Below are 24,805 nucleotides of genomic sequence, written 5' to 3' on the forward strand. Positions count from 1 at the left end.
AGTGAGTTGAACTGCAGACTCTGGGATGTTTCTGGAGAAATGATCTCTGTAGAGCTGTCCAGCTTTGCACCCTGAAGGAGGAGGCAGAGCCGCAGCCCTGACCCTCGGAACCTGGGGGAGCCGACAGTAGGTCTCGTTGGCCGTTGGCCAAGGGACCGGCTTTTGCACTTAGGTTTGGGTCTGGGTGTGATTCGCGGCCCAGGAATTCAAGGCCCTGCAGATGAAGCCAGTCACAGAGGGAAGAACCGGAGAGGTGGCATTTCCCAGCCCAGCCCCCTGACGTCCCCTCAGACCGCGGAGAGGGTCATGCCTTGTCGGGGGTGCTTGGGATTTTGTCCTTCTGTGGTTTGGGGAAGATAAATAACAACGCTGGCTTTGTTTGTACAGCCTAATGCAGGGGAGAGGGACAATGGACCAAGGCTGAACAGGGTCAGCAGAGAACGTCACAACCTCCTTTCAATCAATATACACAAAGACCCTGCTTTGCCATTCACTGTTACCTCTGGGTCCCGCCAAAACCCCTGGGCCTGATGCTACCCCAGTGATGCACGAGGCAGGAACCCGGACGTGTGGGCTCTGGATGTAGGTAAGCCTGGTTTGAACCGCCACTCTGCAGGCGCGGACAAGTTCCTCCTCCTCTCAGTCGCAGTTTCCTTGTCATAACAACACCTGCCTCAGAGGGGGGCCGTGAGGAACAAAGGAGACGCACTAAAAGGTGCCTGTGCTACCAGGTGGCACCTGCGGCGACACCCTTCCCACCGGCCACTAGGGGAGACCAAGAACCTGAGCTGTTGGTGGCTCTATCTGCCCGCTTTAAGCAGCACCAGGAGAGGAAGGGAACCCTGCCCCTCAGTCTGAGCAGGCACAGGCTGCTAGGCCCCTCACCTGGCGAGGAAGACAAGGACGCAGGAGCAGGGCTGTCCTCCGACTTCCATGGGCCCCACTACCATTAAAAAAAATACTAAAAACCATCTTTTACAATTGCATTGGTATAAAGTTGAATATAATTCAGGCTGGAGTCATTATTATCTGCTCATTATTATATTCATATTTTTCTTCTGATTTTAAAAGAAATTAAAGTACTTTTGTGAACACGGGCACTGTGCCTAATGGAGACGTTGGCCCGGGGCAGGGGCAGCTGGGGAGTGCCTAGCTGGGTGCCGGGTGCTCAGACTCAGTCCCTTCACTCCAGGTCTGCAGCCTCTGTCTCCCCTCAAGCACCCCTCTCTCTCTCTGAGAGAAAACACTCCACCCCGCCTGACCTCCTAGGCTTGGCCTGTGCTGTTCCTTCACCTATAACGTTTCATTGATGTTTGTCAAAATCCAACCTCTCCCAGGTGATGCCTCTCAAATGCCACTATCTTTGTGATTCCCCTGCAATGAAATGTGGGGAACTTCATGAAAACTTGGTAAACAGTCTCAGGAACTTGCTCAGCAACTCTCCTGAGAGACACATTCTCTCCTGCTCGTGTGTCTTAGGCACGCGCTCTGTCTGGCAGCACAGCCAGATGTTATCTGTCTCCTGTCCAATGAGCTCATCATGTCTTGTTCATTTTTGCACCCTCTTTCTCACTTCATACCCAGCTTAGAATCTGGCACACAGTAGGTACTCAATGCAAAGTAGTGGAATTAAATTAAAACTTAAGAAATAACTTAAACTCTCCATGTCCCCACATGCTATCAGTTACTTGTTGCAAAACAATATGCAGATGCATTTCTGGGCGATTTCTATTTCGGGAACAGTATTATTTGGGGAGCTGAGCCCTGCCTGCTGGATAAGAAACAGGCTGATGGCCTCCGCCACGGTGGCTCCCTTCCTCCCCGTCCTAATCGTTTGCTTGGCCATCGGTGGGATTAGACAACAGCAATTATCCCCACATGGTCTATTTCCAGAATTCAAAGTTATTGGGGGAGAAAATGCAATTGTGCTTTATCCAGTGATTAAAAAGCAAGAGCCTTGGAGTTCAAACCGCCTTGCAGACTTGATGAAAAGAAAAACAAACTTGAGTATTAGCCCCAAATTGTGCTGACAACACACTTCCGGGTCTCTTTGTTCCCCTCCAGGCTCTCTTCAGAAATGTGCAACAATTCCCATTGAGCCCTGCATGTTCTCATCCGACCGTTCATGCTTTGGAGAGCAGCCCTCTGTGGAGCAGGGATCTGAACTGCCTGTCAGAGAGGCCCCAAGGGGTGGGGGGAATGAAGTCTTGGCTCCCACCTCCCAGAAAAGTGGTTCCAGTTTGGTCCTCACCCTGTGTGGTGCCACCGTGACTAGTGTGGCATCTATGCCTCCATCACTGAGTTAGGTGACCACTTGGATGCACCTAACTCAGAGGCTCTCTTCAGCCAGGGAGAAACACACCCAAAAGTGGCCTAATCATTCCTATTTTAGGACCTACAAGTAACATGAGAGACCATGTGCCAGACACCCACGCTGTATGTGGAGAGAGAAGCTCAGAGAGAGACATGCCTTGTCTGGGTCACAGAACAGATAGATGGCCACGAAGCAATTAGAAGCCAGTTCTCCTGGCTCTTGGGGCCTGGGGTGGGGATAAAGTACTGGGAGCTACATTCCTGGGGCCCTATTTATATACCAGCAGTGCTCACAGATGGTCTCTTACCATGCTGCCCCCTGCCCCCGCACCCCACTAAACAGCTTTTTTTTTTTTTAAGGGAGCCCAAGGTGAATAATGAGAGAATCAGAGAGAACTTCACTTTTCAAAAACATTTTATTGATTTTTAGAGGGAGAGAGAGAAACATCGATTAGCTGCCTTCTGCACAGCCCTTACCAGGGATTGAGCCCCCAATCCGGCCATGTGCCCTGAACAGGAATCAAACCAGCAACCTTTCAGTGCATGGGATGATGCCCAACCAACTGAGCCACACCGACCATGGTCCCACTAAACATCTTTCAGACCCCAGGGGGCCATGGATTTACTCAATCGCCCCTCTAGGCCTGTGCACATGTATTTCTGTGCCCATAAACCCTTCTCTTATGCTTCTTTAAAAAAAAGTTTATCTCTTTTTAAAAATAACTTTTATTTATTGATTTTTAAAGAGAAAGAAACATCAATTTGTTGTTCCACTTATTTATGCATTCATTGGCTGATTCTTGTATGTTCCCTGACCAGGGATCGAACCTGCAACTTTGCATATTGGGATGATGCTCTAACCAACTGAGCTAGCCAGCCAGGGCCTCTTATACTTCTTCATTCATGTTTCTGGCCCTAGTGTAGAGGTCACCTCCCCCAGGAAACCTTTTTGAAGCCGATCCCTCCCAGAATGAGTTAAGGAGCCCTTGCAGTGAGTTTGTATTTCATAGCACTTATATTGCCTTAACTGAAATTACAAGTCCATGCCTTCATTTCCCCACTAGCCTGGGAGGTTCATGAGGGTGTCCATCTGCTCCCTGCTGCTTCCTCTGTGTCTAGAACACTGTCTGGCACACAGTAGGCACTGAACAATCCTTGACAGACAAAGAAATGTTCTCCTGTGATCCCAGTGACAGTCATGTAAGAAGGTGTCATCATCCCCATCCCACAGGAGAGAAAATCAAGGCCCAGAAAGGAAACATGACACTCACCCCGTGTCATGGGCGGAGCAGGATTTGGAGAACTCAAGTCTTCTGACTCCCAGGTCTACATTTTCTCCCCTTTCTAGGCATAGTAACTGAACTAGAGAAATTCTAGTTCATGCCCTCTTGGGCCTGTGTGTCTCAGCTGGGGTGGGCTGGGAAATAGAGGCCACCCCATTTCACTGGGAAGACAGGTGGAGTGGGGATAGTGAAGGAGGACACTGCCAACCATTCCTTCTGCAAGGAGCACTTGAAGCAGGTGGCCTGGGAGCCCAGACTCCCCACTAAGTTAAGGCAGGAAGAACAGGGACCCTCTCCAGACCAGGGCTGAGCAGGCGGTACAGGGCAGCTCAGCTCCAGGGACCACAGGCCCAGGAAGCTGGGGCTTTGAACACAGGGTGAGGTGGAGGCTTGTTTAGGAGGGAGGAAGCATTCAGCAGGAGGCTAATATTAAGCATACTGACAACAGCAAACATTGGTGAGGATAATGGAGCAACTAGAACTCATCATAGCTAGTGGGACTACCGATTGGTTTATTCACTTTGGAAAACTGGCAGCATTCAACTTAAGCTCAACATACTATAATACAGTATGACCTAGCAATTCAAATCCTGGGTGGAACTCAACATAAATGACTGCTTATTTCTGCCAAAAAATGTGCAAAAAGTGTTTACAACTCTCAAAAGCATGCACAGCCACTTTGGAAAACAGTCTAGCAGTTCTTCAAAAGGATATACATGGAGTTACCAAGTGACCCAGCAATTCTACTCCTAGGCATATGCCCAAGAGAAGACCTATGTCCACATAAAAACTTATACATGAATATTCATAGCAGCATTATATATAATAGCCAAAAAAGTAGATATAATCTCAATGTCCAAAACTGCTGAATGGATAAATAAAATGTGGTATGTCCATACAGTAGAATATTATTTGGCAATAAAGAGGAATGAAGTACTGATACTTGGCTGCAATGTGAATGAACCTTGAAATATGCTAAGTGAAAGAAACAGCCAGATATAATTCCTTTTACATGAAATGTTCAGATTAGACAAAGCTATATAGGAATGGAAAGTATATTAGTAATGGCCGAGGGCTAATGAAAATAACCAGTCACTAAATTTTAAACTAAAACAAAAAAAGCGTTCAAAGCGACTTGACTCATAATTACTAACTACTGGAAACAAAGCTGTCCAGCAAGACTAGAATGCGTAAACTTGAAAAATGAACTACAGTTTAGAATATAATTATGAGTGAAAAAAGTAAACCATAAAACAGTATATACAATATGATATGAAATTTTAAAGCAGATAAAACAAATCTAAGGTGATAGAAGTCAGAGCAGTGGCGACTCTTGGGGGCTACTGACTAGGAGGGTCTGAGGGAACCTTCTGTGGTGATGGAAATGCTCTTGTCTGCGGGGTTGGTTACGGGGATGAATCCGTATGTAAAATTCATTCTGCTGTGTACTTAAAATTTCTGCATTTTACTGTATGCAAGTTATAAGTTACATCTCAAATTTTAAAAGTAATTAAAAGGAAAAGAAAAAGATAGAGGCTCAAGTTAAAAAGCAGGGTTCAAGTCCTGGCTGTCAGACCTTTGCGAGTCCCTGTCCCTCTCAGTGCCCTTTATCCCATCATCAGACAATTGGACCAGCTGGTTTCAAAGAATCCAACTGGCACCGCAAGTCTGAGATTTTGGGAATTCACACACCTATTTGCCACTGAGTTTGCTGGGCAATTTGGCAAATGCTTGCCTCAATGCCGTGCAAAGGAAAGGGGGCTGGCTGGCTGCTGTGTGCTCAGCCTTGTTTCTAAGGAAGAAAAGATCTATGGAAAGTGGGTGGGAGCACGTCGCCACCCGGAATGTCAGTTTCATATGAATCATCTTATGTCTCCCCAGCAACTTGTTCTGGGAATAGATACCCTGACTCACTCCTTCCCGACAGGAACAAGACCTGCTACTAAAATTTCAGGTTCAAGAGAACCAGCACAGCCCAAAGAGCCCAGCAGAGGTGAAAAAACAACAACAAAACCAACCCAGTAACCAACCCGGAATCACAGAGAGGACAGGGAGGGCCCAGGGTACGGACCTCTTTGTTCGAGGCCCAAAGGAGGAGGCCGCCTCAGGAGGCTGCTGGCGCCAGGGCTGGGACGGGGACCCAAGACAAGACTCCTAACCTCGCGTTTTCTTTTTACAACAACCTGCTACTATATTTTCTAGAGAAATAAATTATGCTCTGTGCTGGTAGGAAGCCTTTTAAAGAAAAAGTCAAAGAGAACAGCCAAGATGCATCTTAATTAGAAACTGCTTGGGAAAAAATCTTTGAGGCAGGAGGGCGCGGAGCGCCACGCCATGAATGGTCAGCGGGACCACAGTGTGAAAATAAGCAGGCTAATTTGGAGATGAATGATTCGCTTTGATAATTCCCAGTGTGCCCCCATGGGACCTTCTGGTCTTCAGAAGGTGGCTGAAGACTCATGGATGTGTCATTCAAGGCCACAGAGACCATCCTGGGTGACAGCATCTGACCTGTGACTGCCAGTTCTGCCTGTCCTTCCCATATCGGGGGCTCATGTTTTAATCCCGTTCCCTTCTTTGTGCTAAAGGCCCGTCTGCCGGGACCAGGTGCCTCTAATCCATTTGCTCTGCAATGTGACAGCCTCTGGCCTCCAGATGGAGCAACTAGGGCTCCAAAAACATGTGACTCCCGGGAAGGTTTTTCTGCTGCCCTTAAGACTGACCCATTCTATCCAAGGAATTGCTACATCACCACTTCCGAGGCTGATGACAGCTCTTTCTCCAAACAGACTCAAGGCCTGGGTCAGGAATGTGCGCAACGGCCTGCCAGTGATTTCCCAAGAACTATGGACACTTGGTATTTTGTTTTTCTTTTTCAAAAAAGAAAAAGTACTCATAAAACAAAACTCATAAAAAGAGGTTGCAGTATTTTCAGCCAGATGCATCAAAGTGCTCTGTTACCCAATAAAAGGGGAGAAGGAAAGGAAATTAGGAAGGATGTGTGTGTGTGCAGAGAAAAAAACACTCAAGTTCTGTGAGGATTTACTATGTGCTAGAAAGTGTGCTGGGGCTACTAACCCTGTCCCCTGCCCCCTTGCCCTTTTTACAGGTGAATAAACTGAGGTTCAGAGAACTTTGTGACTTGTCCAATTTCATTCAGTTGGTAAATGCTGGGGATTTGAGCCTGGGCGTATATCCAAAGTCAAAACTGCTGCCTCCCGGAAACAAAGTCAGAGATCCGTGGAAACAACATGGAGATTCAAGGAAAATTGGGGAAGCAGGTGGTTTTCACAAACTGGCAAAGTGTGCAGTTCCCCAGGCAGCCACAACTGGTAGAGAAACTGTCACCCACAAAAAGACCCAGTGAGACTGGTGTGCACGTGTAGAAGGCTGCGAACAGTTTGCAGAAGGCACTACTGAGTCACACGCCAGAAAGCAATTGTAAAAATGACATCCTGGGGCCTGGATTTATTCCCTCTTCAACATCATATTTGCTCCGTTTACAAGGCAAAGATGATTTTTCTCTTTGCCAAGGCCAAGCATTCCCAGCCTGTGATCTGAAAATCATGCTCTGTTCATTTTGCCTCTTAACTCACCCAAGGCCATAAATCATCCCTCGAAATAGGGATTTGGTTGGCAGTTCCATCAGGGATTCACAGGGTAGAGGCAGAATCCAATTTGGGGCTCTCACAGTCATCCTGGGCCAGCTCGAGAGGGGGCGTTGCTTTTGGCCATGCAAGCACCTCTGTCCTCCACAGAGAAGATGCCTGAGATCACATCTGCTGACCAGGCAGGACGGCTGCTCTTAAAGGGTCAGTTTGCTGATTCTAACTGCACTTTGTGACAGAGGAAGAGGTCAAGGCAGTGAAGAGAATGAGAGGAAGAGAGAGCAAAGCAGGGCCCAGCCCTTCCCCAGCCAAACCCAGGACGTAGGGCAGGCAGAGACTGCAAGAGGCAATTCTTTCATTCTACAAAACTTACCAAGAGCCTATTATGATCCTTTCCTTGGAATATAATTATCCTCACAATTATTTTATAATAAATATAACAATGGCAGCAGCTTATAGCTAGTGAGTGTACATGGGCAGGTGTTTAGACACATCTGCTTTATCTAATCCTCACAACTGTTGGGTGAAATAGGTATTATCCTCACTGTACAGATGGAGAAACTGAGGTGCAAAGAGGTTAAGAAACTGGCCCAGGCCACATTACTAGTAAGTGGCAGAGCCAGAATTCAAACTCAGGCTTGTCTGGTTCCCAAATCCATGCACCTCTCAGCTTTCAATTAGGTGTTTTTAGGTTATTGGACAGGGTTAAATATTTTCCTGTGCTGGGAGGAAGGAGGGACACCTGAATCTTTTTTCCAAGCCCTGAACACTCAGTTGATGTCCAATAAATACTGATGCCTACAGATGGGTGGCTGCAGAACCTGGCCATGAAGTACACATCTTCCCCGGCTCCCAGGAGGGCAGTGGAGTAAAGATGCAACATCACCAACCCTGAGGCCATCCCTCTGCCCAGTTCCCTTCTCCATGGCCACTGTGTGTGACCGCTGAGGGACAGGGCAGCATGGTGGCTGATGAATTGAGTTTTGGAATCCAACAGACCTATGATCAAGTCCCTGCTTGATAACTGTGTGACCAAGCAAGTCCCAAAAGTCACCACGTCTCAGTTTCCTCATCTGTGAAATGAGGATAAGATAGGTAAGGGCTGTGAGGAGAATACAAGGGAGTGTAGCAACAATGCCTGATGTGACGCATGTACAGGGAGCGGTAGCATCTTGCCCCCCAAATCATACACTTCCCCACAGCTTGCTCCTGCTAAAGTTTTGAGAATGTCTAGTTCCTGGTGGTGATTTGGCCATGACCACAGGCCCATGTTTCAACAATCTGGCCTTGGACATTTTGCCAACCTCAGAGTGGGTGGTGCCAGTCCTAGAATTAATATGCTATGCCACCCTTCCCTTCTCTGAGCTTGATTTCCCCAACTCTAAGACGAGGGAGTCAGACTTGCCTTGGAGGGCCTCTTGGTGGCCACCTCCTAGCACTCTGTGCCCTGTGAAGATTTCCCCACTGCCAAGCAGGATGAAATTCTCACAGATTGCTCTGGCTTCTTAGGAGCATGAATGCTCATTAAGTGCTTCAAGGCTGGCAGCTGGCACCCAGTGTGAGGTGTCACTAACTCCTCGCCCAGAAACCCTAATGCTAGCAGGAGGCCGATTTATCTCACGGCCTTGAACCCTAATCTTCCTCTGCCTCTCCCCTGTTAAAAATGCAATTGTAAGCTGCTTAAATGAAGGGGTGAGAGGTACAATGCCTACTAGTGGGCTGCCCATACACAATCTCTGCCATAAACACCCAAGGGCTGGGGGAACGGAAGGAGGGATCAGGCTGGCAAAGTCCTGGAGTCCTCCTGTGGGTCCCTGGGTCCAGAGGGCTTAGGCACACCTTGGTCAAAGCAGGAGAAGCACACACTGTTCCAGGGGCCTTATATCCTCCTCAGAGCAGCTGCATTTGAAGAATGCTGCTGCCTATGTGCCAGGCATGAATATGAGCACTTCTCACGTGTTGACTCATTTAGTTCTTAAAACAATCTTGTGGGTAGGTCCTGTTGTCCCCACTTTATAGCTGGGATGCCAAGGCCCAGAAAGGTTAAGAAACGTGCCCAAGATCACATCTAGTAAGTGGCACAACAGCATGCAAATCCAAGCTACCTGGCCCCAAGAGCCCATGCTCTTCACTTAGCTTATTTGAAACCCCCCCACATTCTAGCAGCAGCCCCTTCTTATAGGTGAGGAAGCTGGGCCTCTGCTGCTTATAGATGGTGCCTCTACTCTCCACTCCTGGATTCCATTCTGCAAGTGGCAGGCTCTCCTCTGTGACTTAATGGTGATAAGAGCACTGCCATCAAGTGCCAGCTCTGTGCCTGGCATGGGAGTAGGCCCTGCACACGTCTTCTAACTGTCACCACAAGCCCAGGAGGCAGTGGCCTCTGTCCCACTCTGCAGTCAGAGTCCACACAGCTGCTAAATGGCAACTCAGAGCTTCCACTCAGGCCCACTGGGTCCTAAGTCCATGCTATTTCCACCACCCCACTGACACTTACTGTCCCATCTGGCCACCTCTCAGAGGAAAGGGAAAGGGGCCGGAGCCCAGGTGGGGAGCATGCCATGTCCTCTTTGCTCACAGTCCCTGGAGTCTTGGGAACATTTCCTGATGGGGCCTGCTCAGCAGGAGGCTGGTAAAAAGGAAGCCATTTTGACAATGAATTGCTTAGGACACAAGAACTGGCTTGAGAGACACCTCACTTAGCGGTCTTGTCACAAAGTAAGAACATATTCAGGGAGGGGCACATGATCGGTTGGGAGGGGGATTCAATTTGGTGCAATGCCACACAGGAAGACCAGGCTACCATCTGATGTCCTCGCTGCAGCTCCTGTAAATCCTGCAAAGCCAGGCCCTGGTGTGAACTCATTACCTTTCCCCATATCCAGCCCTCCCGGCCCCACAGGCCTAGAGAGGAGGCTGCAAGAGCCCGTGTCCAAACAGCACCAGGGGCAGCCCAGGGTCCCCTGCACATCCACTCAGCCAGGCGGGGCAGGGTGGGCACTGCTGCCACCTGATCTTTCCCCAGAGTCCCAGTTTAGTGGGAGGTCACTGATGATGGCAGCAGCCAGGGTCCAGGAATGATGTTGCCCAGCCACCCACATGAGTCCAGAAAAAGAAGTGGGATAAGACAAGCAGTGTAATTCAGGCCAGTTCATCTCCTTTTATCTTTGGAAATTGCCTGGCTTCAAAGCCCCACATGGGTCTACCCCAAACTTGCCTCCCCCAGGCTCCTAGATTGCCCTAAGCCCTCTTCTCCGCATCACAAGACCCATTTGTGGTAACAGTGATCATAGCCCTACCGGTTAAGCAGGTCCTGTGTGTCAGGCAGGCCTGGGCTGGGGGTTGATGTCTTTATTAGCTCTACTTTACAGAAAAAAATCAGGCCCAGACAGAAATGACTTGCCTAAGGTCACACACCAGGAAGTTGTGAAGTCTGAATTTGAACCCTGGTCTGTTGGGTTTGAGGCACAGAATCTACTAGTAAAGCCAGTGAAGGACTGCTCAGGTGCTCACCTGTGATCACCTTCTACTTGTCCCTCTCTCTGAGAGCACCTGGACAGACCTCAGGGACCCGGGGAGGGTTGCCAATGTATGTCTTGGCAGATCTGGTGGAGTTTCTACTGTGCCATTTACCCCATATCCCTAGTAATCAGCATTGGGCAAGGCACCCAACAAGCATCTGTTGAGTGAAAAAGTGAGTAAATCAAGACCAGCTCTCCCTGCTGGTGCCTGGGTCCTTACACATCCTCCTTTCCCAGGAGCCGGACCCACTGTGGCTCATTTTCTGACTGCAGAAGGAAGGCTCTGCTCGCTGCCAGCACAGCTGTAGGCACTGGGTACTGGGGCACCCAGGGCTCTGCCAAAGCCATACTTGGGAGACAGATAACCCATGGGACCTCAGAACCCTCTATGGGCTCACATGGGCAACTGCCAAACACATTTCTTGCAACGGAAATTGTAAATCACTCCTATATACTTGCAGGTTCAGGCACACTTTCATAGCAGCCCAGTGTGAAGGATGAACGAACAGGGGCCCAGAGAGGTTAAGTGACCTGAATTTAGTCACACAGATAGTTCAAGGCAGAATGAGGACTTGTACTCAGGTCTTCTGACTCAAGGTCCAGTGTCTTTCCACCATTCCAGGCTCCCACTCTCCACCAGGCTCACAGATTGGAAAGGGGCAGGAGGGTTGAGATTTACATCTGGGGCCTTGAGGAATTTTGCAAAATGGGACTTGGTTTAGCCTAATTCCTCCCAGAGTGCTCCCCATGGCGCTCCCTCTCCCCCGGTTGACAGTTTGATTAATAGCTACGCCCATGCTGTGCAGGGTCAGAAATCAACAGCCTTGCCCCAACCTCCACCAATCCCCTGACTATCTGCAGACGGTTAGGAAGAAAGAGCGAAGAAGCCTCCTGGATCACATCCCTGACTTACACTAGAAGCCAAAGCTCCAACAGCCCAGATCCACACCAGCCATCTTTCCCAGTGTGGATGTGGGCTGTGGGGAAGGTCTGTGTTCTAGGCAGGCAAGGCAGCTGCGCACCTAACCTGGAATCCACACATTGCCTATTTGAGGGTAAAGAAACATCTGTCATCCTCCCCTCTCACTCAGGAGTCCTCTCTAGGCATTTATCCTAAGACAACATTTTATGCACAAAGATGATAATTGCTACATTATTTTTAAGAGCGAAAAATTGGAAACAACCTTTGTCCAACATTAGTGGATAGTTAAATGAATTATGGCACATCCCGGCAATAACTGCAACCACTAACAGCATTCTTTATGAAAAAATTTAAATGAGTTAGAGAAACACTTATGATATAACATTAAGTCAAGAAAACAAAAAGAAGGGACATAAAATAGTATATAGAAGGGGAGAAAAGCACACAGAAGAAAAGATTGGATGGATATGAGCCAAGATGTCAGCAGAGGCTGCATCTATTGGTAGAAAGAGATATTTTTGGCCTGCTTTACCTTTTTTTTTTATACATTCTCAATTCCCTACAGTCCTATGATAATTGGGGGGCAGGGGAGCTACCCAAATACACACCCACCTCCTCACAAGGGGGTGAATTGTCTGAACAGCCGGAACGGTTGTGAAGCTGGACGGTTAGAGGAAGGAAGGGAGGTCCCTTTTCCCACAACACAAGTCCTCCTGCCAGGGCCATACACTGGGGGGCTGCCCCTTATAAACCTGCTTTTGAGATTTTCCTGGGACTTGTGATCTGACTTGGTTCTTTGGGTCTCGATTTCAGGAGCCTATGTCTCTAGGGGATGAGGAATACAGGTACGGAATTTTTCCGTCTCCAGCCCCAGCTAGCTCCTGCCTCTCAGGGAAGAAGGGAGTCAGGCTGCCTCCAGCATCTTTTCACATAAGAGACCAGCACAGAGGGGAGCTGGCAACTTGGATGAGCGTTAAATTTGAAACCCAAGGCCCTGCCCACAATAAGGCACCCTGCAGTCTCTTCGGCTGAGAGAGGCTCTTGAGGTGCTGGGTTAGGAGAGTCACAGGCCAAAGACAAGCCACCAACACATGCAGAACCTGTGCTACTCCCTCACACGTTCACCGAGTCAGAGAGCGCGACACCCCCCCCCCCCGCCCCCCGGACCCTAAAGGCAGCGTACGCGGCCATCTCATTGGAAACGTGTTCCGTTTCTCTGTGAAAACACCCAATGTCGTTTTACAGCTGTCCTTGGAAGGGTGGGTTAAACGAGTCTCCATCACTCACGGTCCCCACTTACATTTCCAAGTTCGTTTGAGCTAAGAAGTAAGTGATCGGGGCACACAAAGAAGTGTGTGAGGAGAGTAATGGTTGCCCCAGATCTAGAAAGCTCAGAAACCTAACCAGTCCAGAAGGAACCCAGACTTGGAGAAATAGGTACACAGCTCAGGAGGTAAAAACAGCAACAATAAGTTCAGCTCAGCCACCGGGGGGCAGTGGGCCTCCCCGACAGCCACTCACCAAACATGTTGCCCTGGTAGCCGTCCTTTGTGAGGGGCTGGAGCTCGTTTTTCCCCATCGCGTAACGCTTGTAGCTCTGCCAGGCGAACTGCATCATCTATAAGAAAAGGTGGGCAACATGAGCATGGCGACTCCCAAGAGTACGGACGGGCCACCCGGCTTTGCCCTTTGCAACAGGGTTTGAAATCACATTCAAAAAATAATCTTCCAAATTGAGGAAAATGACTTCCTCTTGCTATAATTTTATTCTTAGTTACAGCTGCCCGGAAGGCCTTTGTCCTTGGACAACCCCACGTGTCCAGAACCGAGGCATAGATTTCCTAGAGAAGACAGTCGGAGCCAAAGCAAAGGCCCACCTCGTCCAGGAAGGCTCCTCTGTTTTGCTCTGACCTCAAGTGATCCTCGGAAGGAAGGAACAACTCACTGAATGATGCCCGTTACAATCAGATAGAACAATCCCCGAGCGCAGGATAGCGAAATCCATTTTGTAGAAAAGGAGACAGGTCATACAGGAGGCGACTTGCCCAAGGTTACACAGTGAATCAGTGCTGGGAATTGAACTCATGCCTCTGGCTCCGAAGCGTTAAGACTGTCCCCAAAGCCTTGGTGCTGTCCTCACATGAGTCTCTTCGAACTCCTCCAACATTTGGCTGGACCTACCCTGGCTGTCCCAGGCTCCCTGGTACCCCAGCTGGTCACTGTTATTTTTTGTTTTCCTGGCTCTGAACTATAAACCCCTTGAAGTCAGAAACTACCTGGATCTTGCCTCAGTTTCTCCCACAGCACCCAGCACAGGGCTTGGCACAGGTAGGCATGTGAGTTGTTACTACATTAAGGCAACTATGTCAGCTCCTTGGGAGCATTACACTGGAACTTGGTCCCCTGGCTGCACTTGGCACTGAGCTGGAGGAATGCAAGGTGACAGTGGCCCCAGCCCACTTCCCTAGGGTCTCCTTTATTTGCTCCTATGGTGCCGCCTTTTTGCTTTTGCAGCAGGCTGCAGAGCAGGAGAGCAGAGCAGAGCTCTGGGGTGACTGTGAGGCCGAGGAGGGAACCAGGGCAGGCAGCTAAGGGACAGATGGGTGGGGAGCAGCTTGGTACAGTGGAAAGAACTCTATCTCTGTCACTATCTCTTTGACTTTGGCCAGTGACTAAACATCCCTGAGCCTCAGTTGCTTCATCTTTGAATTGGGAATAACAGGCCTGCTCTACCACAATCCTGAAAGGTTTAAATGAAATGCCCGGTTTCTGACCTGACACAGCAAGTGACCAACAAACACTGGTTGGTCAGCTTTTAACATACCCATCTGGTTCTCCTAGCCCAGTGGTCGGCACTGCGGCTTGCGAGCCACATGCGGCTCTTTGGTCCCTTGAGTGTGGCTCTTCCACAAAATACCACGGCCTGGGCGAGTCTATTTTGAAGAAGTGGTGCTAGAAGAAGTTTAAGTTTAAAAAATTTGGCTCTCAAAAGAAATTTCAATCGTTGTACTGTTGATATTTGGCTCTGTTGACTAATGAGTTTGCCGACCACTGGCCTAGCCTCTTCTGTTCACCCCTCCTTCCCTCCATCCTATAGGTCCTCAAATTTCAGCGCACACCAGAATCACCTGGAGGGCTTGTAAAAAGGGCCCCATTCCTGAGTTTTTGATTCAGCAGGCCTGGGGTGGGCCCAAGAGTTTGTTTTTCTGACAAGTTCCCATGTGACACTGCTGGTCCACGGGCCACATGTGAGAACACTGACCTATCAGATGTGTTTATTTTTTGTCACCTCACTTCCAGGCTTTCTTTTGTTTTTCTTCTATCTCTGGCCTCCCTTCCTGCCTCAGCCCCCTCCTTCTGGACATTTCCACCCGCATCCTCTGTGTTCTGCGGCTCCATCACTTCTAGGCACATCAGGACAGTAACTTCTGCTGTGCTTGCTGCACAGACCAGGAGGGCAGACGTGACACATCTATGGCCTGTGCTCTCTATCAATGGCAGAATAACCTAGAGTCTCTCCATTTCACTGTTGATGAAGCTGAGGCCCACAACTGGAAAATGCTCAGGGCGGCACAGCCAGCAGGGCTGGAATCCAGCTCTTTCAACTCCCAGGCCAGCGGACCTGACCCCCCACCCACCCACCCCCCCGCGTGCCTGGCCCACGTGACACACATGTAAATGTCATGATAATGCATGCCAAGCACTTTGCACGGGCTTTGGTCCTGGTTCCATTCCTCTGTCATTTTCTATTTATCTTGAATTGCCAATAACAGAAACTAATTGCTGGGTATGAGCACTTGAGGGAGTCTGGTCTCCTCCCTCAGTCTCTCTTATGCGGAGCCCCTTGAGTAAGTCAGTGTGAGGGGAGGGAAAGGCGGTGGTGGGCGGAAGAGCAGCAGGAGGCTGTGAAACATAAATGACAGCAGGAAAGGAGGAGCAGAGGTCTGGAGGGGGAAAGACAGTACCCTATCCTCAATATGCCCTCCTGCTTAAGGGAGGGAGAGAGAGATGTGGGTGTACAGGAGTAATTAAGAAAATCACAGGTATCTACATATTCTCAAAGAAGCTGTCACTGCAGGAATGCTGAGATGTTTGGAACATGGGACGTTCTCATAGCCATCCACGTCAATGAAGGGGACGATGGCACCAGTGATCCCGAGTCACTGGGGACTGGATTCAGAAGGCCATCAGAGTCTCTCTCAATCGCATGCGCGAACACACACACACACACACACACACACACACACACAGTACACACAGACTCGCAAACCGTGGGTCTCCTACCTTGAGTCATGAGTGGCTCAGCCCAGGCACTGGATGAGCAGTGAACAGGAAAGACCCCCAGCCAAGAAGTCCTCATTTCTCTTCCTCACGCACCCAAAGCAGCACACACCAGATGTCCTGTCTGTGCTTGGCCACAGTTTGGACTGCTGCTATGGGGGAGTGTCTTCCAACTCCCACCCTCTACTTCCCTGCCAATGGCTCGTCTTCCTTCAGATCCCAGCTGAAAGGGCACTTTTGCAGAAAGACCTCCTCCCCAGCCAAGCCCCAGTCAGGAACCTACTTCTACCCCACATTCCTGATACCCAGTCCCTTAGCAGCCTGCAGCCAAGCTTTTATGCTTGCAACTATTTGGTCAGTCCCCTTACCCTTATTCATTGCCACAAGCCCAGCAACTCACTCAGGGATATCACAGGCATATGACTGGTGTTCATTCAATACTTGCTGAATGAATATCACACAAGAAAATTGTCTCTGGAGCTTAATATATGGCTGGGAGACTCAATGTGGACCATACATGGCACAGGATACGTAACAGGTCAGAGGGAAGGGTCTATGAGCAACAGAGGTGCTCAGAAAAGAGTAAGCCTGTGTCTCAAGGGAGCTTTGTGGGTACCCAAGTGTCCCAATGGCCAAGTAGGACTGTGAGGGGCACAAGAAGAGGACGACACATAGAAAGGCTTATCTCTTTTGATCTGGATAGTCCAGTGGGCTTGACAGGATAGGTATTGCTCATTCAGAAATAACCATGCAAGGGCTAAATAAAGTATGAGATGTAAAGAATTAAACAGATATTAAAAATTATGTTTCCAGTCCTGGCTGGTGTGGCTCAGTTGGTTGGAGTGTCATCCCATGCACCAAAAGGTAGTGGGTTCGATTTCTAGTCAGGGCACATTCCCAGGTTGTGGTTTCGATCCTTGGTTGAGGTGCATATGGGAGGCAACCAATTGATGTTTCTCTCTCCCTCTCTCTCTCTCTCTAAGATCAATTAAAAAAAAAATGATGTTTCCAAATGTTAGGGATGTAAAAAAAAATGCTCACTATATATTAAGTGGAAAAGCAGGATACCAAACTATATAGTATGAAACTCACTGGCCTATGTATAAGTTTATTAAATTAAAAAAAAAAAAAGACTGGAAGAAAATATACGAAAAATGCTGACAGTGTTTATGTTTGTCAGAAGTTATTTTTTTTTCTTCTTACTGACCTAGATTTTCTGGATTTTTTATGGTTAATATCTAGAAATGTTTGTAATGTGAAAATTAAAGGTTGTTAAAATGAAAAACATAGGAATAAATGATAAGGTGCTACTCGTAAATCAAAAGGAAGTGCCTGGTGGTTGGCCATGGGGTGGATGGGATGGAGCTGGGTTTTGATGAGAGAGAAGGCCAATCAACAAGAGAAACAACATAAGTAGAATCAAGAACCAGAATCTCAGAGTCAAACAGAATCTGAGTGCCAGAGACATCATCTAGTCCCAAAGCCACATTGTACATGTGAGACCCAGACAGGGGAAGTGACTGGTCATGGCCAGGACACAGACGTCATTAGCAGAGGGGTAGTTGTGTCTCCAAACCATGGGCCAGGAGAGTGAAGCAACTGACTGGGCCTGGGGCGGCCTGAGCTGTGGCGCGAAATTTGGGACACACTCAACAATATGACTGTAAGAATCAAGAGACATGAGAAGTAAACACCAAGAGAAATCATACCTCTGCTCCCACTGGGTTCTAGAACTACACCGCAGGCAGTTATCATGTGCGTGTGCACATGCCTGTGCGAGAGACAGCAGGCAGCTCTAGATGGTCTCTGGAGGCCCCTCCCTCCATCAGTCTGTGATTTATGGGTTCACAGAACACCTAACAATAGCCCGCAAAGCCTTCCCTTCACCGAGCCCCGTGAAGGCAGCAAACAAAGCTCCAGTGATAGGGAGACAGGCAGAGCAATTGGTGCTGAGTCCCAAGACAGCTTGTCAGTTCTTTCTCAGACGAAAGCTCTTCTTGTCCACCGGAACAAATTACAATGACATGAAATCTTACAGTGAAAAACAGTTTACTAGTGTGAGGAAGATATTATTATTTTATTTAAGATGCTCTTTCTACCTGTCTTGGAACTCTAGGATTCTCTCCTGCAGAAAAGTGACTAGAATTCAGTGATTCGCCCAGGCACAGCCCACCCCAGCCAGGGAGCCTCAGAACAATGGAACCAAGAGAGAAAGGTTGCATTTGAGGAGGGAGGGAATGGGAATACTGACAGACCACCTCCAGAGGGGAAAACTAATAGAAAGTTTGCATTGGAAAGTTTTCTAAAGGCACCTGGGGAGGAAGGAGGTAAGCATGGAAACAGTGAGATATTCTCCCTTTATTGCCTGCTCTTTTTTGTTGTTGTTGTTAATACTCATCCGAGGATATTTTTCCATTGATTTTTAGAGAGAGTGGAAGGGAGGGGGAGAGACAGAGAGAGAAACATCGATGAGAGAGTTTCACATCGATTGGTTGCCTTCTGACAACCAACGTATATATGCCCTTGACCGGAATTGAACCCGGGATCCTTCAGTGTGTGGGGCCGAAGCTCTATCCACTAAGCCAAACCAGCTAGGGCTATGCTCCTCTTTTTAAAATAACACACACACGCAGACAGGATCAAGTCTGGCCCAGAACCATAGCTGCAACAACTCGAGGCTGCCAAGAAGGGAAATGGATTTTCCCAGTCATTAAAGATGTCCTCACACCTTATTTGCATCTCCCAGCAGAGACACCTGGCCCTGTTAGCAGGGGCAAAATGGGAAAGGATTTGGTCTCTAATAATCCTGGGATCTAATGACCACATAGAGAGATCAGAATATCGAGTTGATATTTTTCCTTCACTTTTAGCAAGGTCCAGGGAAACAGCAGACAGCTTGGTACCTGAACATCATCTGTTAGATTTCTCAATTCACCCCCATCTATGGGTACCCCACAAAATGATCTTATTGGTGGCTGGTGATGAGACATAACCCCCAATCTATAGTTCAGAAGCTGTATGCAGTTGGAATTTGATTATCTGCTGGGAGTGGGGAAAGGAGTAGAACCCTCTCCCTTTCGGGTTTCAATGAGTTATTGAAAGGTACATGTAGGGTTTGGTTCAGTGGATAGAGCATCGGCCTGTGGACTGAAGAGTCCCAGGTTCAATTCCCAGTCAGGGCACATGCCCGAGTTGTGGGCTCAATCCCCATTGGGGAACATGCAGGAGGCAACCGATTGATGATTCTCTCTCATTATTGATGTTTCTATCTCTCCCCCTCTCCCTTTCTCTCTGAAATCAATAAAAGTATATTAAAAAGAAAGAAAGAAAAAAAGGCACATGTAGGAAATGAAAATGTGATATGACTCCCTACCTATCTGAGGTCCACACAGGTCTCCCACATCCTGCCTATGGGGATTCAGATTTGATCAGTCTCAGAAATCTTACCCCATCTCTCGCTGTTCTGAGGCACCATGGTTGCAAGTGTGGGCCCTGGAGGCAAACAGACCTTTGCTGCTCGAAGTGTGGTCTCGGGGCCAGCAGATGGGCACACCCAGGGAGTATGTTAGAAATGCAGCATCCTGGGCCTCACCCGAGACCTGCTGAATCAGAGCCAGCATTTTAACAAGATCCTCAGGTGATCCAAATGCACATTAAAGTTAGACACTGCTGCCCTAGCCGGTTTTCTCAGTGGTTAGAGCATCGGCCCTTGGACTGAAGGGTCCAAGGTTCAATTCTGGTCCAGGACATGTACCTCAGTTGCAGGCTCCATCCCCGGCCCCATCAGGGTGCTTGCAGGAGGCAACCAATTGTTGCCTCTCTCACATCAATGTTTCTCTCTCTGTCTCTCCCTCCACTCTCGCTAAAAAAAAAAAAAAAAAAAAAAAGAAAAAAAATCAATGGAAAAAATATCCTCTGGTAAGGATTAATAAAAAAATAAAGTTAGACACTGCTGTAGGGCTCTGCCACCTATTGGCTGTGTGGTCTTGAATGAGTAACCTAACCTCTCTGAGACTCAGTTTCCTTATCTGTAAAAGGAGGATAGGAATATTTAATCCTTACAATAGCCCTGAGAGTAAATAAGATAACATATATGAAATGTTTAGCACAGCAGCTGGTACATAATAAGTGCTTAATAAAAAGCAGCCATAAGATGGTTGCTAGATAATTTACTTACTAAGTATCTTTCCACCCATTTCTCTCTGCACTGTAACCCAAGCCCCTGGCATTTCTCCATGGGACTCCTGCAGCAGCCTGTAACTGGTTTGGAGGAGTCCTTTCTGGCCTCCTACACATTCCTCCACACTGTAGCTGGGAGATTATTTGAAATGCAAATTTATTCATATCTCCACCTGCCCCCCTCCAGCACACACTCACACACTTCCATCAGTTATAAAGATCAAACTCATTAAAGCCCATCAAGAGCTGCAGAGCCCCACCACTCCTGCCTCCAGCCTCAGCTTGTCCTCCCCATCTCTGTCCCAGCCCACTAGCTTCCATTCTCAGTTCCTCAAAAATCCACTCCTCCTGCTGCTACAGGGCCTCTTAACACCATAGCCCCACTCCCTGAACCATCCGTCACTCCTCTTTTGGCCTGGCAAATAGCACTTATCTTTCAGATCTCGGCTTAGCTGCCATGTCCTAGTGAAGCCTAGACTCCTAGATCATTTGAATGCCCCTATAAGGAGGAATATTAAAATCAGAATTTTATATTAATTGTGTGGTTGATTCACACAATTAGTACCTATTCCCCCCACCAGAATGTAGACTACATTGCTCACTATTGTTCCCCAGCACTTAGCAGAGTGCCTAGCATTTAGAGGCCCTCCATGAAAATATGGTGAATAAATGCCTAAGAGTGGTGACAACACAGGGGGAATCTCCCTGCTCCCTCCCCCACCCCCTTCTGCTGTGAGGACCATGAGAAAATGGCGATGCCTGGGACAGACACACACTGCCCAGTGGCTTTGCCTCAACAGGGATTTACCAAAGGCCCAACAAAGGAACAGCTCCAACTGTGAGGCCACAGTGGGGATCCAGAATGGATGAGACACTTTCCTACTGAGAACCTTTAGGATCTAGGTATGGAGTTCGCAAATGGACAAAAGCAGCTGATGAAGAAGATCACAAGCAAATCCGAGCTCTGTCACTGCACTGAGATCGGTTCCCTGACTGCAAAGTGAAAGGTCCTCCTTGATTTTAAACCAGTGAGACCCATTTTGGACTTCTGACCTTCAAAACTATAAGAGAATCAATTTATGTTGTTTTAAGGCACAGAGTCTGTGTGATTTGTTACTGTAGCACTAGGAAACTGACTATCATCCTGAGGCCCTTGCACTTGCCAACAAAAAACTGAATGAATAAACTACATCTCCAATGCACTTTCCATTCCACCATAGCCCTTTTAGTGCACAAGAAGAAATTCTGATATTCTGCAGCATGGGAACCAGCATCGTCTACATTCCCTGGTGGTTCTCCTTGGAGCCCAGAGAAGATGGTACCGTTCTACTCGAAGATTCCATCAATAACACTTAACCCTTCTGCAGGGCAATTCCTTTCATGTCTGCCTCCCCTGTCCTTGAGCTCTGTGACCTATTCATCTCTGCAAACCAACCCCTAGCACACAGCCTGGCCAAACAGAGGAAGTCAAATAGTAATAATGATGGCTACATGTGTTACCTCTGTTTTCCAGTAGTGGACATCTGTTGAGCACTTACTGTGCGCCGAGCACTGGGCCAAGCCCTGCACCAACCTTTTCATGGCAGGTTACCATTATTATCATCCCTATTTTACTGGATGAAGCAATCAAGTCCTGGAGGGTTAAATAACTTGCAAAGGACACAGAACAAATTAGTGGCAGAGCCAGGCAACGGATGCAGGAGGAAGACTGGAACCTGCACTCTCGCTGTGGCAGCACACTGCCTCCCACTCAACAAGCCTCTTTCCCCAGCATTTGGGGCTATGCAGCTGGCAAGTGGATGGGCCAGTGTTTGAAGCTGGGGTCTGGCTGATTCAAAAGCCTGTGGTATCCTTTCCATCCCACCAGGCTGCTTCGCTGTCTAATGAATGAACGAAACATCGACCCACCACCTATGGACAGCACATGGCACTCCGAGACTCAAAACGAGAACCGGCTGCTGCCTTGTGCCTGGGCCAACTGGCCCATCCTGAGGTTCTGCATCTCTTGGAAAACAAGAAATGTCTAAATTCCCTGTTCCCAGAGGCTCAGTCTGCTAGAGGGAATGGATGACCTGCTTTAAAGCTGCCCCAGCTGAGCCTGGAGCCTCTGAAAATGAGAAAGAGGTAGAATCAGTTCTTTTGCCTAAACATCATGAATTGGAGAGAAAAAACAAACAAACACAGGTTTAAGTGAAAACAAGGAAAATACCAAAGTAAAAGGCAGAGAGACCTTGACTGGACCACGGAGAGGAGTAATTTCCGTTGCCAGGTTTCCCAGGGAGGCAAAGCCATTTGAAATATGGAAGGTCAGCCTTGATCATCACTTTCTAGACATCAGTGGCCTGGGTGTCCTGTTTTGGGCCTTTGGGGTTCACAGGGAAGCCCTCGGCTGAGGATGAGAACAAAGGCTTCAGGTTGACAGGAACCTTGTTTTCCAGTCAACATCGCTATCTCTGAGGAACCAGCTCTGGGTACAGAATCCTTGGAGATCCAATTCCTGGACACTCATGGGCAGGAAAAGGCCCTGTTTCTTGTCCAGTAAGCTTGGTCAATCAAAGCTTGGAGAATGAGCCACTGAGCATCTCCATGTAGCAGCCCCTGTGTCAGAGTTCATCACATACATCTCATTTAATCCTCCATCGCTACTCTAGGAAGCAGGTATTATGCCCATTTTATAGATAAGGATACTGAGGTTAAGAGAGGTTCTGAAACTATTCCAAGGGCGTACAACCAGTAAGTGGAAGGTTTAGATTCAAACCCAGGTCTGGTTCCAACCTTTACCTCTTTTTGTTCTTTCCTCAACCTCCCCCTATCTGAAATCCATTCAGAAAATATGTATTAAGGCCAGCTGGTGTGGCTCAGTGGTTAAGTGTCGACCTATGAACCAGGAGGTCACGGTTAGATTCCCGGTCAGGCCATATGCCGTGGTTGTGGGCTTGATCCCCAGTGTGGGGCGTGCAGGAGGCAGCTGATCAGTGATTCTCTCTCATCATTGATGTTTCTATCTCTCTTTCCCTCTTCCTTCTTCTCTGAAATCAATAAAAATATATTTTTTAAAAAAGAAAATATGTATTGAGCATCCATTATTGAGCATCCTTTATGTACCCCATGTTCTGATACCTACAGCAGTAAATAAGACAGGCAAAGCTCCTGCCTTCATGGCTGGTGTTCCCTCCTGTGGGAGAGACAATAAGAAAGAAGCAAATTAGCAGGGTAACTCGGAATGGTGACAAGCACTATGAAGAAAAATCAAGCAAGGGAAGGGGATACGGGATGACAGTGGGTGGAGGTGACCAAGGAAGGCCTCCAAGAGAACATCTGCACTGAGATCTTAATTAGTATCTGAAATAAAAGCTCCTTCTGTTTCTCACATGTAACTGAGAAATGCATTTGACTTTTCTCTTCATTCCTCCTAGGTGCCCATCAGCAGAGATTTCTAAGTACATATTTTGTTTTTTGTTTTGTTTTTGGCTAGAAAGGCTTGCAAAATTCCACTGATAAGGTTACCCATTCACACTAGGAGAGAGAATTCAAAGCAGTAAACAGACCCGCCTCAGCCCTACAAAAACCGTTAAAGTGACTCAGGTCTTGGAGCTCATTGGTCCTAGGAAGCCAAGTAGCTGCCATCCTGTAAGCTCCTTAATTTTGCATTGATCAGACAGCTCAGCATAGGTTTTCTTTTCATTTTTTCTAGGTCTGTGAAGATGGATGATGTGCAGGGATATTCTGGATTCATAATCAGGGGCTGATGGAGATTTCTCACTCCTATAAGACTGAATTTCATGGGCACGTTCCTTGATGGTGCTGAGCCGAAGTCCTGTGATCTTAAAAGGATTCCTACAGCTCTATTGTGAAAGATCACCTAATCACATGGGAGAGAGTAAAACATCAAGTAACTTGATTCCAAAACCCTGAAATAGAATACCACAGAATAACTAAGAAAACCAAAAGGCTCTAATCTTGATGAACGAATGGGACAAACTAGGAAGGAGAAGGAGAAGGAGAAGGAGAAGGAGAAGGAGAAGGAGAAGGAGAGAGAGAGAGAGAGAGAGAGAGAGAGAGAGAGAGAGAGAAAGAACTCAGATCAAGTGTCACAGATTTTTGAATTGTTTGAATGACCAGAATCAAAGCTCAGACAGGCCTGGCTTGATTTTCTGCTTTCCCCTCCCACCTCCCTCAAATGCACACATCCCACTCCCAAAGAACTGAATTTCCCGGCCCCAGCTCCGCTGCTGTGGCTTCTAATGGAATCAGGATTTTCTCTTTACTAAGCTGCCACCAGATCTGAGCTTCCTGCTGGGGCCTGTGAACCTATGGCAGGAAGGTGGCAGCTCCCGCAGAGCCGGCAAAACAGACCCTTTCACAGAAGGCAGACAGACGGACTGATGGCTGTGACAGGTGATGGAGCTTTCACACAATTTCTCTTCCCTGTCTTGCTTTTGAGGTACAACTATGGGTGGTGGTGGCTCACTGGGGCTCTTTCATAAATCTCAAAGACAGGCCCTTTCAAACATTCCCGACAAAAGAAAGGCCTTGGTGAAATTTCTGTCACTGACAGCCGTATATTCTGTATAAGGAAGAAAACCATCCTCAATTCTGAGCACAATCCTGAAAAAAAAAATTGCATAAAATGGTATCAGTTCAGCTGGCGGGATGGGGTCTTCTCCAGCTACTGTAAATAAAGTAACATCACGTCTC

The 24,805-nt window shown here is 47.9% G+C and overlaps 1 protein-coding gene across 1 annotated transcript in view; it reads right to left on the reverse strand.

The window, feature by feature from the left end:
• The window catches only part of MAN1C1 (mannosidase alpha class 1C member 1), a 125,637-nt gene that overhangs the window by 66,659 nt on the left and 34,173 nt on the right, over positions 1–24,805 (reverse strand). Inside the window, exon 2 of the mRNA XM_079776377.1 lies at positions 13,169–13,265. Coding sequence (XP_079632503.1) covers positions 13,169–13,265 — 97 coding nt within the window. The remainder of the gene's footprint in view (positions 1–13,168; positions 13,266–24,805) is intronic.

Source organism: Cnephaeus nilssonii (genome assembly GCF_951640355.1).
Source record: "Cnephaeus nilssonii genome assembly, chromosome: 7".
Lineage (NCBI taxonomy): Eukaryota > Metazoa > Chordata > Mammalia > Chiroptera > Vespertilionidae > Cnephaeus > Cnephaeus nilssonii.